Source organism: Triplophysa rosa, linkage group LG19 (genome assembly GCF_024868665.1).
Source record: "Triplophysa rosa linkage group LG19, Trosa_1v2, whole genome shotgun sequence".
NCBI classification, from domain to species: Eukaryota; Metazoa; Chordata; class Actinopteri; order Cypriniformes; family Nemacheilidae; genus Triplophysa; species Triplophysa rosa.
The window spans coordinates 12,747,965-12,765,762 of NC_079908.1; the positions used below are offsets into that span (position 1 = coordinate 12,747,965).

At 37.8% G+C, this 17,798-nt stretch overlaps 3 protein-coding genes across 3 annotated transcripts in view; 1 reads left to right on the forward strand and 2 right to left on the reverse strand.

Moving 5' to 3' along the window:
- Window positions 1-17,798, forward strand: part of rb1 (retinoblastoma 1) — a 31,394-nt gene that overhangs the window by 12,446 nt on the left and 1,150 nt on the right. The window contains exons 18-26 of the mRNA XM_057360046.1: window positions 12,304-12,419; window positions 14,891-15,003; window positions 15,756-15,901; window positions 15,990-16,094; window positions 16,216-16,329; window positions 16,541-16,683; window positions 17,293-17,323; window positions 17,408-17,550; window positions 17,643-17,689. Of these exons, the coding sequence (XP_057216029.1) occupies window positions 12,304-12,419; window positions 14,891-15,003; window positions 15,756-15,901; window positions 15,990-16,094; window positions 16,216-16,329; window positions 16,541-16,683; window positions 17,293-17,323; window positions 17,408-17,550; window positions 17,643-17,689 (958 nt within the window). The remainder of the gene's footprint in view (window positions 1-12,303; window positions 12,420-14,890; window positions 15,004-15,755; window positions 15,902-15,989; window positions 16,095-16,215; window positions 16,330-16,540; window positions 16,684-17,292; window positions 17,324-17,407; window positions 17,551-17,642; window positions 17,690-17,798) is intronic.
- LOC130570006 (lysophosphatidic acid receptor 6-like) lies at window positions 4-2,468 on the reverse strand. Its single transcript, XM_057360051.1, has 2 exons — window positions 2,041-2,468; window positions 4-1,506 (listed from the first exon to the last, which is right to left on the reverse strand). Exon 2 carries the CDS (start codon window positions 1,149-1,151, stop codon window positions 201-203), a length of 951 nt encoding a protein of 316 aa, XP_057216034.1. The 5' UTR covers window positions 1,152-1,506; window positions 2,041-2,468; the 3' UTR covers window positions 4-200.
- Window positions 7,721-10,869, reverse strand: LOC130570005 (lysophosphatidic acid receptor 6-like). Its single transcript, XM_057360050.1, has 2 exons — window positions 10,491-10,869; window positions 7,721-10,326 (listed from the first exon to the last, which is right to left on the reverse strand). Exon 2 carries the CDS (start codon window positions 10,267-10,269, stop codon window positions 9,238-9,240), a length of 1,032 nt encoding a protein of 343 aa, XP_057216033.1. The 5' UTR covers window positions 10,270-10,326; window positions 10,491-10,869; the 3' UTR covers window positions 7,721-9,237.

Sequence of the window (17,798 nt, forward strand, 5' to 3'; positions counted from 1 at the left end):
AGTACCAAATGTTGCCCTTCTCATTTTTAAATAAATTATTTTAAACAGTTGGTCTTCTAACGTCAGCTTCAGTCAGATGTAGTTCCGAATGGAATTTAACATTCTGCTTTACATAAAATATATACCCTAAATACACTGGAAGTTAATGTGTTGAGGGCTGTTGCTCATCGCAAGTTTTAATAATCTGCCGTTATTGAGCATTAAGAAAGCTGTAGACTTCCATTTTCCCGTTTGCCGATTCCCTCTCTGTGCACCAGGGTGCTAGAAAAGTAGTATATCAGGGGGTTGAGGCAGCAATTGGTGCTGGCCAATGAGAGAACCACAGGATGCAGAGTTTTAGTGACTCGTGCCAGGCCGCAACTGTGCACAAGGCCCACCTGTGTGAGTGTGTAACCCAGTAGATTAAGGTGATAAGGGGTAAAACAAAGAAAAAAGACCCCTAGTACCCAGTAGATTATGGTGAGAGTACGGCGATGACAGATCTTCCGTCGCCGTGGCAACCTGCGCAGTATGCTGCAATAGCTAAAAAGCAACAGTAGTGCAGGTAACAGGTAGGCAATTTGAACCAACCCGAGAGCGGCTAGAATTATGGTACGGTTCCGTCTGGAAGAAGGATCTGGAAGGCAGGGCTTGTTCTGTCGGGATGCGGCTGACCTCAGGAAAGGCAGAGACACGCTAAGAGCTAGAACCAGGCACCAGATGCAGGTGCTGAGCATGCGGGCAGTTCGAACCCTCCTCAGGTGCTGCAGCAGAGGGTGCACGACAGCAAAGTAGCGGTCCACACCGATGCACACCAGAAAGAAGATTCCTCCATACAGGCTGATGTATTTTAAGGTGAAGGTCGCTTGACAGAAGACGCCTCCTGGAGACCAGTCAGTGGTGCGGTTGGAGGTGGCGGCGGCTTTGTTATGATGGTAATAGATGCGCAACGGGAGGGAGATTACAAAGAAGATATCAGCAGCGGCAAGGTTGGCCATGTAGACGGCAGTGCTGGTGAGGGTTCGAGGCATGTGGCAAAACCGGCGCAGCGCCATGGTGTTGCTGACCACGCCAAAGATGAAGATCATGCTGTAGGAGATCTTTAAGTAGGTGAAACGATAGCCATTGTCCACCGTGCAGTGGGGTTGAACAGACATGTTCCCAAGATCCATGACCACTGTTTGTGCTAATTTCCTTTTTAATTGGATCGATTAAATCCGCTCTTGTGGTGCAGAGTAAATGGGGAACCTGTCTGGGTTGAGAGGAACAATGAATTATCATAGCAGTACAAATGTTATTTTATTTTAACAAAGATGTAACGTCATGGTTATAGCCGTGCACTTTTTTCCAGTAATTGTTGGAGCGTGAGGTTTCTGGAGTGTTTTACTTTGGTGTATCAATTAAAGTGCATGGCACAGGCAACTAAAACCTTAAATGAAATTGTCAGTTACAACTTCCTTTTTGTATGAAGGAAACTACCTGCTCTCACCTCGCTGCGATTGGCCGGGACAGTTGAGTCTATATAACCTGGGTTTATGAACAAGGAAAAATAAAGTGATTGAATTATGGCAGCGTAGAACTCATTTACAACACAATCACAGCTGCCTGTAACAGACCCTGTAAATTTCATGGTGAATGTTTGCTATGCGCATTATCGTAAGTGTGCAACATGTAGTATACACTGCCCTGTCATTTTTTTACTAGAAAATATTTAGTTTGATAAAAAAGTTGAATGACAAAAAAGTATTTAGTTTAACATTGTTTTCGGGTTTTGTTCATCTTTGTTAATGTCAGTTAATGCCAATACAACCACTCGTGTTAGTTCACTGTGTATTAACCGAGACAACTTTTGATTTAAAAAATGTATTTGTAAATGCTACATTTAACATGAACTAACATTAAAGCTTCTGTATAGAAGTATTATTCATTGTTAGTTTGTTTGCTTATGCATTAAAAAGTGTTAACAAATACAAACTTATAACTTAAAAATAAAGACTTAATGATACAATTCTAGATAACATTCAGATTAAGAATCGATGCACATAGAATTAATCAACTTACCATAGTGATACGTTTCTTTATTCTCGTTTCATGTTTTTAGTTCATCTGAATTGCTGTTGCTGCTCTTTCTGAGTTGGTTGAAGATGCTCTGTGTTCACAGTCCAGCTGGTTTAAGCTGCTTTTAAACGGGTCCTGATATATAACGTCACACTAATTCAACAAACGTGTGCGTGTCCATGAGCCATAAAAGTGGATTCATTAATAAAGTAGTTCGGCTCTGAAGACAGTGCCAAATCATGTACTCCGAACATTAGAGAGTCTATATCTAAACCTTTTGCGAATCATAAAGATTTATGCACTTTTTGCATTTGATTTGCCTCAAATGCACATAGTAAGCACAATTTCCTTTCAAAATTAATTTTTAAATTAAAATTAAATCAAATGATGTTCAAAAACATGTGACAAAGTGCAACGTATTGCATTATTAGCTTGGTTGTTTTTCTGTGTTGCTGAACACAACAGCTGTTCAACTTCACTAATTCAAGACCCGACGTATCTTCTACATTCTTCACAGCTTTAGTTACTTGCTTTCACTTGCCTCAGATCAGTGATGTTGTGCAAGGCTCTCAGGCAGGGTATGTTCTGGAATACCTGTGTTCCAGTCCATTTAAAGAGGGTTTATTTAAGATCTGGTTCATTGAGAGAGTTCTGTGTAAGAATCAGAATAAATCTTATCTGATCATTGTATGCTGGATTTCACAACTTTGAATGCGGAGATCAGATACCCGTATACTTGTGTGTTTTGTTTGTTGGGATCTCTTATAGGATTAACCACATAGTTTGTTAATCTTTTGTTTTGGAGCTGAGTGAAAGTGGCTGTTTAGGGGATTAAAGGAAACGTTTACACCAAAAATGAAAGAAAATACAGATGTTTTGAAGAATGAAAGTTGTTCATATAATGCAAATGAAGCTTAAAGGGATAGTTCACCCAAATTGAAAATTCTGTCATCATTTACTCACCCTCATGTCATTTTATACCTGTATAAATTAGTTTGTTCTGATGAACACAGTGAAAGATATTTGGAAGACTGTTAGCAATTTTCACTTCTGTGACATCATTGACTACCATAGTTGGAAAAGGCCCCAGTACTGTTTGTTTTCCTAAATTCTTCAAAATATCTCATTTTGTGTTCAACGGAACAAAAAAATTATACTATGGCAAGACCAAGAACTGAACATTGCTAACATTCTTCCAAATATCTTTCTTTGTGTGCAGCAGAACAAAGAAATGTGTACAGGTTTGAAACCGAGGGTGAGTAAATGATGACAGATTTTACTTTTTTGGGTGAATCCCTTTAAGTCACTGTGCACTGTAAAAAAATGTAAGCCTTCACAACAACAAAAAAATCTTAGTACTAATTTCCCCTCGCTTTTTCTTGTTCACTGAACTTTTTGAAATAGAAGTTGTACTGACTTAAAATAATGAATTGGAGATACAAAAAATAATTCATTGGGATAACTCAGGATTATTAGTTGTACTGATTTAAAACAAGTACTGTAATTGGAGATACAAAAAATAATTAATTGAGGTAATTTAGGATTATTAGTTTTCTTGAGAGGTACAAACAAATTATGCTTAAGTCATTAGTTGTCACAACATAGTCAAGTTTACATAATGAACAACATAACAAATTACTTTTGTTGGCTGAACATAAAGAATATAAATTGGTTATTTAAAAATAAACAAATATTTTTGTCTTTTACTACAATTTGAGTAAACTTTGATCAAACAACTGCTTGAACAGTTTGAGTTACGTTGGGTCTGCACTTACACCTCAACATTGAACACACAAATCTCAACCATGGTAACAATCAAAAACCATCATTCATTGAAAAACTCTAAACACAACAGATAACAAACAGTAACAACAAGATTAAAGCATAAATTATTCCTGCAAGAACTAAAACACTAATCTTTAAAAGAAAAACAAATAAGAAACACCGAATTGAACATGCTGCAGTGCATCTTGGGAACTTTCAAACTCTTGTTTGTACATTGACGTAACTCAATTTTTTACATTTGTAGAGGTCTTTTTGAGTGAACTTGCAAAGAATTTTTCACACAACTCATATTTTTAAGTTAATGAAGAAAATGTTTGGTTACAATGAATGAACTTATTAAAAGAAGTTCTGTGAACTTTTTCATGGACTTTTGCTCAACCAACACAACAAAATTAGTTGTTTGAACTTTTTTTGAGTTGGGTTTTTACAGTGTGTTTGCCTGTGTGAGGACCAGTGGCATTGCGAGGGGGTGGCTTTGGGGGCTTTAGCCACTTATGTTTAGCCATGTTTTGTCATGGAGTACAGTGGGGATTAGGCTTACTTTCGTTTTTACTGTGCACATGAATGACGTATTTGAACAACTGAGATGTTATTAAGATGGCTGTATGCTTACTAATGAACCATCTTGTGTATGCAAATGATTTGCTCCAAGTAGGGCTGGCTGCCAATAGCTACTGAATATATGTTAAATGCAATAATAAAGTGTTGCCATGAAATTTAGGACAAAAAAGCGATAACGACCTGAATATTTCATGTGCCAGTGTAAAATATCAAGGGCATTTGATTACTAATGACATGTATGATAATGAGGACATATGGACACTGTCATATGTTACAGTGAGGGCAGATTTTGTAAGTTTGCCTGTTTACAAAGAAATGAAGCATCTATAATTTTGATGGTAGTTTTATTTTAACTGATAGAGATAAAAAATCAGTGGAAAAAAATTATATAAAGGTTATAAATTGATTTGCATCTTCAGTGATCTAGTTAAGTGGAGGAGGTTCTCGTCCAAGATTTTACGGTACATGGGCCCGTCCCTCAGCCCCTCAATGCGGTGAAGTCATCCTGTACCCGTAGCAGAGAAAAAACCCTAAAGCAGAATGTTTCCAACACTGTGCTTCTCTGTAGGGATGGTGTTCTTGGGGTCATAGTCAGCATTTCTCTCCCTCCAAAAAAATGAGTCAATTTTGGTCTCGCAGCACTTTCTCCAAAGCCTTTTCTGAATAATTTTGTTGTTCAATGTTAAACTTCAGACGAGCCAGGCGGGCCTTCTTGGGCAGGAGGACCTTGCGGGTGCTTCAGGATTTCAATCTATTGTGGCCAGAGGTGGACGAAGTACACAACTTCCTTACTTGAGTGAAAGTACAGATACTACTGGTCAAATATTACTCCACTACAAGTAAAAGTTGTAAAGACAGATTCTTACTTGAGTAAAAGTACAGAAGTACGTGCTTTTAAAAGTACTCAAGTATTAAAAGTAAATTTCCTTTATGTCAGTTGTGCATTGTTTTATTGTCGTATACCTTATGCCTCTGAAGCACCCTACTGAATACACAGAGTAGCTCACAGAATCAGTGGTATTAAAGGAGTAGTTCACTTCAAAATTTGCCCCCATTGACTTTCCATAGTAGTTTTTATTCCTACTATGGAAAGTCAATGGGGGCAAATTTTGCAGTGAGCAACTCCTTTAAGAGCTTTATATGTTTAGCACACATATGTTTAGTTTAGATATAATCCTGTATGATCATTTAGCCTAATTATCCTCATTAGCCCCCTAGTCCTATATGTATTTATGAGCAGTGTTCTTTTATTTTGTATATTCCCTTTACCAGTTTTAGCAGCAATTTACCAGTAAGTAGTAAGGTTCTTGTAAATAGTAAAGTGTAGAAGCCATGTGTTTGTTGGACTTATTACCATAATTTAACTACAAACATAAACTATAGCTAGTATAATAATGAATATAATGAAACTATGGTATGTTTAGTTGCTGTGGTTTTACTAAAGATTATTAATTGGAGTATGGTTCCTATATTTAGAAAATGGTAAATTTGTGGATACTGTGGTTTTAATGCAAATACCATCCCTGCTGAAAAAAAACAATGAATTTTTTAATTAGAATGAGATTTTTAAATTAAATTCCTCTTTGTAGTGTGTTTTGGGGTTTATTCCAATAGGATTTACCATCCCATCAATAGAATCCATCACATACAAGTAGACAACAAGTATCCATAGTACAATTCCCATTATAACCATTAAATCCATTACATTTTATGTTGTATTTTGGGCAGGGTTCTATTGTTTTTATTTCAACAGGAATACTTCAACTATAGTTACTTCAGTAAAAACATCATTCATTTTCCAAATCGCTTTAAATGATATAACAGCAGATCAGAAGTTAACACGCACGTGTAGCTCAAGGTGTATGTGATGCTTATTTACCGTTTAGCCGTTATGCCGATCATTTTCATGACAATGTTTCTACGATCTTTGACTGATCGTAACCCACAGATGATTACAGCACACTTTAACATGTGCCTTTTTCCTCTTTTAATGTTCTATTTGCCTTTTCAGAGCGCTATCAACGATGTAGCAGCGACTACGTTTACATTAGTTTAGCGGGGAAGATCCCAGAGTTGCCAGATTTGCCTGAAAAAAATCTGCCAAATGGCCATTCAAAAGCTTGCCGGAAAACCGCGAGCTTAGAAAAACTGAAATACTTGGCAACAGTAAAAGGTCCTGGCAGATCGCAAGCCAGATAAATTGCGCACACAGGAAACCCCGCTGCATAGAAACCATTTTCTACTTTTGGACCTTTTTATAAATGTAGTGGAGTAAAAAGTATGATATTTGTCTTTCAAATGTAGTCAAGTTAAAGTACAAGTACTCAGAAAAAATAATACTCAAGTAAAGTACAGATACTCAAAAAGTGTACTTAAGTACAGTACTCAGGCAAATTTACTTCGTTACTGTCCACCTCTGATTGTGGCATAGCGTTACCAATGGTTTGCTTGCTAACTGTGTTCCCAACTGTCTTGAAATCATTAACAAGCTTCTTCCGTGTAGTTCTGGGCTGATCATTAACCTTTCTCAAGATCATCTTTATCTTGCAGGGAGCTCTAGACCAAGGGCAGGTTTGTATTTCTTCTATTCCCAAATATCGCACCAACAGTTGTCTCCTTCTCACCAAGCTTCTGTCTGTTGCCTATTCAAGGTTTGTGCAGGTCTACAATCTTGTCCCTGACATCCTTTGAAACCTATTTGGTCTTGACCATGGTGGTGTAGAGGTTGAAATGGAAGATACAGATTCTGTTGGCAGGCATCTTTTATATACATAACAAAATGACTTAGGAGTACTTTCTTAAAGTGACAGGACTAATCTGTGGTCCATATAGGCACAGAACCAATCTGTGGAGCCAGAATTATAGACCCTTCATTTCTTTGTAAGCAGGCAAACATACAAAATCACCAGGGGATCAAATAATTATTTCCCTCACTGTATGTGCTCAAGCTAATAAATTGGCAAGAAAATTTTGTATGGAGGTCATTTTAAGTCTCTTTGCCATGTATTGCACTGCTCTTGTGGACCAGGTTTAAAAGGCTGAGTCTATACAAGCTTCAGGTAATCTCTAATGACTGAGAATCTTGATCAAACTTACTGTAGGTGGAGCAGTGTGATGTTTTTGTAATGTAAGTGTTCATTTTTCCAGGATTTTTTGAGTAATCTCAAATACACATCTATTTGTCAGCTGTAGGATTCTCAGTATGCCATTGTCAGTTATTAGGCATAGTTTGAGACACCAGTCACCTATATGATATAACTGAATGTCTACTATATTGGTATACCTTTTACATAGTTTTTTTTTGATCGAATAAAATTAGTGGTTGGGGGTGAATCACTTATATATGTTTTCCCCATGTTCCTGTAGTTCAATTGGTAGAGCATTGTGCTGGCAACTCAAAAGTCATGGGTTCTATCCCAACGAACATATACATATACACAACGCATACATGAAAATGTTCTGAGGGGACTAAGCCCCCTATCCCCTCCAACCCTAGCAACGGGACTAAGTTGTTTTACAGAAGAAAGTAGGTCGTACTTGTTCGAAACAACATGAACATGAGTTAATAATGACACAGTTTTTATTCAACTGTTACATTATAAAAGAAATGCTTTACCAGCATGATTTGAATGTGTGGAAGTGTGGCCCCCAGGCATGCGATTATGCAAGGAATGCAGGGTGATGGAGCAACGTGTTCAGTCCTGTTTAAGTCTTCTGAACACATGATTTTGCTCTTTTGAATTTGTTTAGTTCTCTCATGAAACGTAATAAAAAAAATCTTTCATAGTAACATTTCATTGCGAAATAATAGATATCATAAATCATCCTGAAAGAATGATTCAATCATAAAAAATGAAACTATGCTTGAGCTGCTGCTGTGAAATCCCAGCGGTCGCACCCTGCAGACATGGACGTCATCAGCTTCATTTTCTACAATGACCAGCGCCGATATCATCATTACACATAAACATACGGTGTGTCATTTTGGTCTACAGGCTGCTCCCTTTCCTTGGGAAGTGCTTGTACTTAAACTGAGCAGATATAATTGGAGTTTGTTTTAGTGACGGCTTGGCATGGAAAACAATACCAAGAGTTTGTTCCTGGAAATAGCTGGGAATCATTTTTTGGGAAGCATCAATGTCTTTTGTTTTGTAATAATAGATGTGAAATTTACTTGACAAACCAGATTTTTAATTGCCTGTTTAATAGGGAATAAAACTGTATATCTACAGCAATATGGATAGGCAAAAATGTCAAACTCAAGGTTTGACATTTCTAATGTAAAATCAAACGTTTGAGCACCTTTACACATCGCTGCTGTCCGTCTGAATCCACGTATCGCCATATTTCATGATTTATTTTTTTGTCATAAATCATTATTATTAGTCACCATTTATGTTTCTCACTGGGTTTGGCAAATATCTAACCAATAAAAAGGATGTAATCATTTAAAAGTACAGTGTTTATTCAGTTTCCTGAAAACAAGCAAATGTGTAGATACAAGGTTTCAGAATGACAGCATATAATCTACTGTTCATAAAATTGTTTAACACTGAAAGTCACATTTGTTACTAATTCAAGTTATATGTAATATGCATATACATCACATTTAATAATTAAGATCGGTCAGCTGTTACAGTAGATATTGTAAACGCCATCAAAGAGCAGCCAAAAACAATAACACTTAAAATATATTTGTGAATTCAAATTCATTGATCATTAGTAGGTTGTATGCGTCCAAAATATCTTTGTGTTCTGAAGTCATTACTGGGAAACGGAGAACATTCTTGGCACATCAGCTTCTGCTAGTGGTGTATAATTTTTCCTGTCTGAGATTTGCCACCTTGGCTTTAGTCACACTGAAGACTCATCGCTGATAAATTTATCTTGTAAAGATGAGGTTTTATTTATACAGTCATTTCTCAAATTATCTACATTGTCAATTGTATTGTTCAGAGTGTTTTTATGGACAGATTTGGGTTTGCGTTTAATGGAGTTCTGGATGGTTTCCGAGGTGAAGTAATAGATCACGGGATCAAAGCAGCAGTTGGTCACCGCTATGCAGAATGCGATTGGATAAATGGTCCGGACCACCGACTCCACGATGCAGTTTGTAATAACCTGACTTCGCACCAGCGTGTAGAACACCAGGTTTACATTGAACGGGATGAAGCAAAAACAGAAAATGAGCAAGTGCACCACGATCATGCGCAAGATCTTGGCTTTGTTGAGTTGCCCTCCCCGGTTGAGGCTCTCCGGGTGCCGTAGGGTCTGCAGGACCTTCATGGAGCAGATGAAGTTTATCATGAGGGGAATCAAGAAGCCCACCGTCTCCATAAAGACCACCACTTTAGAGACCTTGGACACCCACTGCGAGTTTGAAAACTTTTCGAAGCAGTACTTTTTGTCATTGGACGATGTAGTGTCCATCAAAAAGCCTGTGGGTAAGCCGCCTGATAGCAGAACTATCCAGACCACACAACAGGCTATTCTCGCATTGCGTTTGGTCCTCAGAGTCCTGGATGCGAAGGGGTAAACGATAGCCAGGAAGCGATCCACGCTGATGCACGTCAGAAAGAGGATACTGCCGTACATGTTGGTGTAGAACAAGGCCACTGAGATTTTGCAGAAAGCATGGCCAAAGGGCCACGTTCTGTTAAGGAAGTAAAACGTCCTGAATGGTAGACTGAGGACGAAGAGCGTATCCGACACAATGAGGTTTAGCATGTAGGTCGTGGTTTCATTGCGCACTTTTAGTCTGCATAGGAAAATGTACAAGGCCACCATGTTGAAGATCAACCCCAGAATGAAGACTATACTGAAAACTGTGCTATACAAGACGTATTTGAATTCATCTTTCGTGCAGTTTCTGTGTGAACTGTTCATCTTCAATTTAGGATGAGTAAAGTTTAGCGTTCACGTCACTCAATGTCCTTTGTTGCTCTGAGAACCAAAACATTAAAATCCATGAAGGTTCTTAATCCATGAACTACAATATACACATCCAACATATGAATATCTCAAGTGTCAGAAGCATCAAATGCTCAGGAAAATGTTGCGTAATTCTAGTCAAAGTGCATTTACATAAGCAGACCACATCAGTTTACCTTCATGCATCTCTCGCTTAGATGTAGCGGATAATGTGTTTAGCCGCCTTGTTCCTGGCACAGGAAGTTGTTTTTTCTTTCCTACCCACAGGTTTCAAGATGCTCTCAGTTTTTTGACACTGATATCACAGCATCACTCCTTCAACAAAATTATAATCCATAGCGTGTTTGTCCTTGGTTTTCGTCATAAATTATGAAGTTTCTTCAAACCATTCCGTTCTTTTTTCAAACTCAATATTTCTAATTTCCTTGACTCCTTCACCTTGCGTGATTTGTGGCTTGATAATCTTCTTTGCTTCTTAATATTGTAGATCTGGCTTTAGCTAGTCAACCTGCCGTTCGGTCTCTGGTGTACACACTGAGGCATGTACTTTAAGTGACGGATTGGAGGCGAGTGAGTGGGAGGGGTTTTAGTTGAAGGTTCCTCCTCTCTCTCTATTCATGTCTATCTAAAGCTCCCGCATCCTTCCCTTATGCACGTAAACGCTTTCACATAGTTCACTTACTTTCAAGTTCTTGTAAAACAATATCTTAGATCTTCACTTTCACTTTATTTCTTTTTAGCAACCTTTATTTATGCATTACAGATTTGTCTGATAGATAGGAGTGGCTTTGACTCTTTGCTTCTGTTAGTATAGTACATAGTTCAACAGCTACTTGACCAAAGTCATTGACATTTTTTAAAAGACTTCTCCTAGAAAGATCTTGGGGGTTGTCAAGTATTAATGACTTTTACAAATACTTTTTATTTTCACTGTTTGTATTTTTTATTTTTGCATTGTTTTATGCATAGTTATTGTGTATAATGATCTTTGTTTGCAAAGTTTGCTTGTGTCATGAATAAGTTTGCCATAAATAGCCTTTAATGCTCTGTAAGCTAGACTGAGGTCAAGATCCAGAACCAAGATTGCTTGGACTCACATTGTTTATCAAGTATAACCAACGGATAATTATTTGGCCATAAAAACTATGAGGAATTTAATCAACTTTAAGCTTAAAGGCAATGCAAATGGAGTCATATGTGTCCAAACGTTTTTGATTTATCTTGTATTACACGCTAGTATGAGTAATCTTTGTCTATGTCGTAAGCAATAGTGACTGTTTCTCAACAATTTCATTGAGAACGTTGAATTTCCAGGACCTTTTAGTTTCATAAGCCGTTTGCCAGTGCTTTGAAGCTAATCTTTCAGTAAATTGATGGTTTCATCACACAAGTTATACATTTTGTCCCTTTGGTTTCATTCTAACTGTGCTTGTATGTTACCGTGCATTGTTCATTGACACCCAGGTACACACAAGGAGGGACCGTCAGTCCAAGGTTCGCATAAATGACTCAACATGACATCACACGTAATGAATGATATGCAAACGTGGAGCTTGTAAATCAGGAGTGTCAAGGAGTGTCTGATTATATATGAGTATTTAGCTGTTTGTAGATGCTAGATCGAAAGCACCTTTTAGATATTCTAATAATATGTCAAGTCTTTTATTATTTACATTTATTGTTTGCTTGTATTCATTTTTTTAACTTGACATGGCACACGTGCAGGGAAAATAGAGCAATGGCGAGCTTGTGGGTGTAAATAAGGAAGCACTTTGGTTTTAGTTGTGTTTGGATGACCTCATAAACAGGGCATTATCGAGTATCAGGCTCTAATCATATACTCATTCTCTAGTAGTACTTTCGGTTCAGATTGACTCTGTGAAACTACTTGGATAGTATGTACATTGTGGAAAGGCCAATACACACAAATGTGACATGAATTTAATCACACTAGCGATCTAACACAGAGCACCTTGTTCTTTTCCTCAGGACTCTCCACTCTTTGACCTTCTTAAACAATCTTGTGAGGAAGGAGCCGGTGAACAGGCAGATCCCCCAGCAACACTAAACCAGCCCCTGCACCACAACCACACAGCAGCTGACCTGTGAGTGATCCCTCCAAACTTGCTGGATATGCAGCAATGCCCAACGCTCATTTGGATTAGAGGGGAAATGTGGGAGGCGCTAATGTAGGAACTGATTGCGTGATCGGTGTGTGGGTAACAGCCAACGTCAGTATGTGGTTGTATTGTTTGTGTGAAAAAAGTGAAATGTTCGAGGGAGACAAAAATGTGCAAGAACTTACCCCCAAACTGAGATGTGAAATACCTCCGAATTAGACGGTGATTAGCGAATGGTTTAGAGGCTTAAAACTTCCAAGTATTTAAATTTCACGAGTTGCTAACCGTAAAGATTTCCATTATACACTGATGGGTTGACTGCTGTTTTATTATTTTTTATCCCAGTTATTATGATGTAAATGTACAGTTAAGTGAAAGCAGCGGTCTGTAACTTACTTGGTCGAAAATACTATAAACAAAAATCTGTGATTTAGCAAGTTGAGTTATTGAGCAATAAAAAGTCTCCATTCACGACAGTTAGCTTTTATAATGATCGAGGTTGAGCTGTCGAGTATGATTTAATGGGAAATTGTTTGACGTCCTTTCAACACGTTTAAAAAAAATACAGTATGTAAAGTAACCTGCTATTTATGTTTCAAACTGCCATAGATGTACTGCCATAAAAGTTATGGATTGCAGCTTTAAGAGATGCACCGATATATTGGCCAATAATCGGTATTTGTCGATAAAAGCAATTTTTAACACTAACGGCCTTCTAATAGTTTAAAAACAGCCAATGAAGAGGGCCGATATATCCTGTCAATCAAAAGAAGACAGGAAAATGCAATGAGTTTGTGCTCTGTATATAGAAAATGTAAAGAAATATCAGCAGTTTGATGTTCAATATTAATAGTCATTATATGAATTAATAACATTCAGAAAGTTAAGGAATATTAATTTAATCTTCCGAATCTGTATCGGCAGACATCACTCTTTGCATCAGTGCATCTCTAGCAGCTTTAAATTATTTATATGATGTAGAAGTAATATCTATAATATATTAATAATTACAATTATTTTTAAGCTTTGGTGATCAAATGGTTCTTGGTTCTGTAATGTTGATGTTTGTTTTGCATTGCTAGTTTGTAAAATAGCATTGTTATATTGTCACATATTAGCGTCACAGGGGACAAGTGCATGTCTCTGTGACCTTTTCGTGAGAATGAAGTGCCGCACTTCCTTTTGATACACGTGTAGAAGGAGGAACCGATACTGCTCTTTTGGGGTTAAAAGCATGAGCTTGTTGGTTAATAGGCCTGTGTGTCTGTAAGTTCCTCGTGCTTTTACACCTTACTAAATTGATTTGACATTTTGGACCCCATTAACACTAAAACATTGTATAATACTAGTTTGCTCATACTACGTGTCAAAACTTCTCAAATCTAAGTGTTGTGGTTAGAGTTTCAGTCTGAGGATCTAGTTGGTGTATTTTTAACAAAGACATTAGATGTGGTTTTTCATCTGCCTATAATGTGTATTTGTGCAGACGTGGTGCACCGTAAATTCTATAACCGAAATTAAAATATAGGCCAAAATAAAAGCTGAAATATCCGGGGGCACACACTCTCCCTTCAGTGCTCGTGCTCACTGTTTTCAAAGGACGATCATGTAAGCGTGCCATAACAAAGGCTGAAACTAATAAATATAACAAGAACAGCTCAAAACCAGCAGTCAGAAAATGACACGCAAGCTCTGTGTGATGTGCGACTGCACGTGACTGGCTTCGTTTCTTTATTGTTGGAGATCACACACACATTGACGCGTACATGTTTTAAAGCCAAACTTTAAAGAACGATCTGTCAGTAAGTGATGATGTAGATCACGTGGACCGTCATCCGGCAGGTGCTGATATCGCTGAAGCTCATTTTAAGCCTGTTTGCATTGTGCACCATATATAAACTTCTTGTATTAGCAAGGGCTGATGAGTTTGACTATAACTTGACTACTGTTATGCATAATATAATTCTAAAACTAAAATAGTTAGAGTATTGGTAAACAAGTTATATTTGCTGTTTAGATGATTGGTAAAAAAGTTTTATTTGATAGTGTTGCAATGACCAAGGAAAATAAATGTTGTATTGTTTTAAAATATGTTCTCCTTAATATTTGTGGTTTTAGTGTCTGCAATTCATACAATTAAATAAAAACAGTTTCAAAAAGGTTTTTTTAAGTAATTTTGGTTTTGGTATCGGTTTTCGGCCGAGTGCATCCTAAATTTTTGGCATGGGTTTCGGCTCACAAATTTCATTTCGGTGCATCACTGAGGACTATGAGTGTTGACTGTGGTTAGCCTGTGGTTGTGGTAAAACGTGTAGCAGTTGTTAAGGCTAGTGTTGTGTGTGATCGAAAACTATGGGGCAAATGTGTAGTGATCCACCACTAACACAGCAACTTACTGGTTTTAATCGACTTATCTTTCACTAGAGAAAAAGAAATGTCCTTCTTACCCTCCCCAGCTATCTCTCCCCTGTGCGGCCAAGTCGCGAGCCCCCAGCGGCAGAGGCTGAGCCCCCCACGCCAGGCACCAGACAACCCCACTCAAACTCGCTCAGTCTTTTCTACAAAAAATGTAGGTTATTATCAGATGGCCTAGCAGTTTGCACTTCTGTTTTGCAAAACATTTACTGCATGGTTAACCCATATTTTACATCATGTTATACAGCTGCAGAAAAAAATGAAGAGACCATTCCATATTTTAATTTAAGCAGCATTTCTAGATGTATTGTGGTCATTCCAGTCCAGTGTCTGTTGAATTTCAACAAAATCAAACCTCAGGAGTGACATAAAGTCATCCAACAGCAATGTGAAAGACTGACAGCACGACAAGACACATGAAAACTGTGATAAAAATCAAGGTTATCACATAAAAATATTTTTTGAACTTTTCCTAAATACATGGACAAATATTACTGTTGTATTGCTTAAAACTGAATATGAATTTGCAGTATATGAGATCTAAAAAAAATACAGAGCATCTTTTCTGTTATTTTGACCTGTTTCTCCAGTTTTCATTTTCTGCAAATAAATGCAAATAGAAACAATATTTTTATTTCAAATTTGGGAGAAATATTGTTAGTTGTTCACAGAATGAAACAAAAACGATCATTTTACCTAAACGCATACCTATAAATAGTAAATTCTGAAAAACTGTTTTTGAATTTTGAAATGGTCTCTTATTTTTTTTCTGCAGCTGTTTATATGTTTATTTGACACCATTATCTTCGATTAAATTCATGTGGCCCGGGATGAAAAGTTCTGTGGGCCTTTCTCTCAGACACTCAGAAGTATGAAGACATGTATGACGTGTAATGTCTTTTGCAGTGTACAGGATGGCCTACCTGCGACTCAAGATGCTGTTCTCACAGCTGCTGACATCACATCCTGAACTGGAGCCGATAATATGGACGTTGCTTCAGCATACCCTCCAAAACGAGTATGAACTAATGCGAGACAGACACTTAGACCAGGTATATTCAACTTTTGCAGATAACAATTATTAAAATCTTTGTAATGTTCCAATAAAATATTTAAAGGTACTGTGTATTTTAATTGCAGTTGATTATGTCGGCCATGTATGCCATATGCAAGGTGAAAAATGTGGATTTGCGCTTCAAAACTATCGTGACCGCTTACAAAGAGCTGCCCAATACTAATCAAGAGGTGAGTGTCTGTGAATTCTGTGTTCCCTTTTTCAATTATTTCATTCAGATTGATAAAATATGTGATATCATTCACTCAACTCGTTCATTTCTTCTGTGTGTAAATATTGTGGATTTGACAGACATTTAAGCGTGTGTTGATTAGAGAAGGTCAGTATGACTCCATCATCGTCTTCTACAACCTGGTCTTCATGCAGAAGCTGAAGACCAACATTCTTCAGTATTCATCTCCTCGGGTGAGACATGTTGAGAGCACATTTTTATAGTTTGTTGTATTATACCGCCCCCTGGTGGTCTTTGAGAAAAACGTCAGTTCAAAACAAGGTCATTTGAGAAGTGATTGATTTGAGATGTTACCTGCCAATTTCATTCTCTATATATTCCTCATTCTCAGTTCCATGATGAAAGATATCGATTGACGCGAGTGGGTCTCTGTTTCTTTTTCAGCCACCCCCTTTGTCTCCAATTCCCCATATCCCCTGCAGTCCCTACAAAAACTCTCCTCTGCGGGTGCCGGGTAGCAACAACGTCTACGTATCCCCCTTGAAAAGCAGCCGTATGTCCCCTGTGGTCATGACCCCACGGAGCAGGTCAGTGTCCATGTGTTTTAAAGGGGTCATATGACATGGATAAAACGAATATTATTGTTTGTTTTAGATGTAATGCAATGTGTATACACGATTTAAGGTTAAAAAATGCTGTATTTTCCACATACCGTGCATGTTTGTATCTCCTCTTTGCCCCTCCTCTCTGAAACGCGCAGATTTTTATCAAAGCTCATCGCTCTGAAAAGCGAGGTGTGCTATGATTGGCCAGTTAACCAGTGCGTAGTGATTGGTCGAATACTGCTAGCGTGTGATTGAAATGTAACGCCTCTTACCATATTTTGAACATCAGGTTCCAAAGCAATTTCTGCTTTTCAGGCAGGTCTGGGTGAGCATTCGCTTTTAGATAGAATGCATCGTCTTTTCCGACACTTTAATTTTTGCTGTTTTACGTGTCTAATACATGCATGGGCAACTTATAACACACCGAAGACACAGAAAAACACGTGTTCGTGCCATATGACCCCTTTAAAAGTAATGTTTGAAAGGCTTTGTCAGCTTGTAGTCAGCTAATCTTTATGACAACAACAACATTTTAAATATATGTCTAATTGTTTATGTCTTTAATCTTTTCTTTCATTGTGCCTTGGACAGAATTCTCATATCGATTGGCGAGTCCTTTGGGGTTAGTAGCATTTATTACGCTTTCAAAGCACCTTAATCTCGTCTGACTTGATTTAGAAAAATCAATATTGTTATTCTTATACAGTCATCAGACAAATTTCAAAAGATTAATCAGATGGTGAGCAGCACCGATTGGTCCCTCAAGAGGAGTCTTGATGGAGGCTCCGCCCCCAAACCCCTGAAGAGATTACGCTTCGACACAGATGGACAAGATGAAGCTGATGGAAGGTATGTTACAAGTTTGTTTTCTCATTTTTCCTGTTCGTCTCTTTCAGACTCCACTAAAGCGTTGACACTGGGATTGTCTGTTTTTTTTTTAGCAAATCAAGCAGCGAGTCTGCGCTCATCCAGAAGCTAGCTGAAATGAGTAAGTTTGATGTATGCTGCTACACGTTTGTTGTCTGAATGATGAGCAAAATTTATTCTCAAGCATTTCCTATTTCCAGTGAATTTATCAAAACATGTCCGCTGCTGCA

Coding starts and splice junctions, on each gene's coding strand:
- LOC130570005 (XM_057360050.1), bottom strand. CDS start 10,269: ATGAACAGTTCACACAGAAACTGCACGAAAGATGAATTCAAATACGTC.
- LOC130570006 (XM_057360051.1), bottom strand. CDS start 1,151: ATGGATCTTGGGAACATGTCTGTTCAACCCCACTGCACGGTGGACAAT.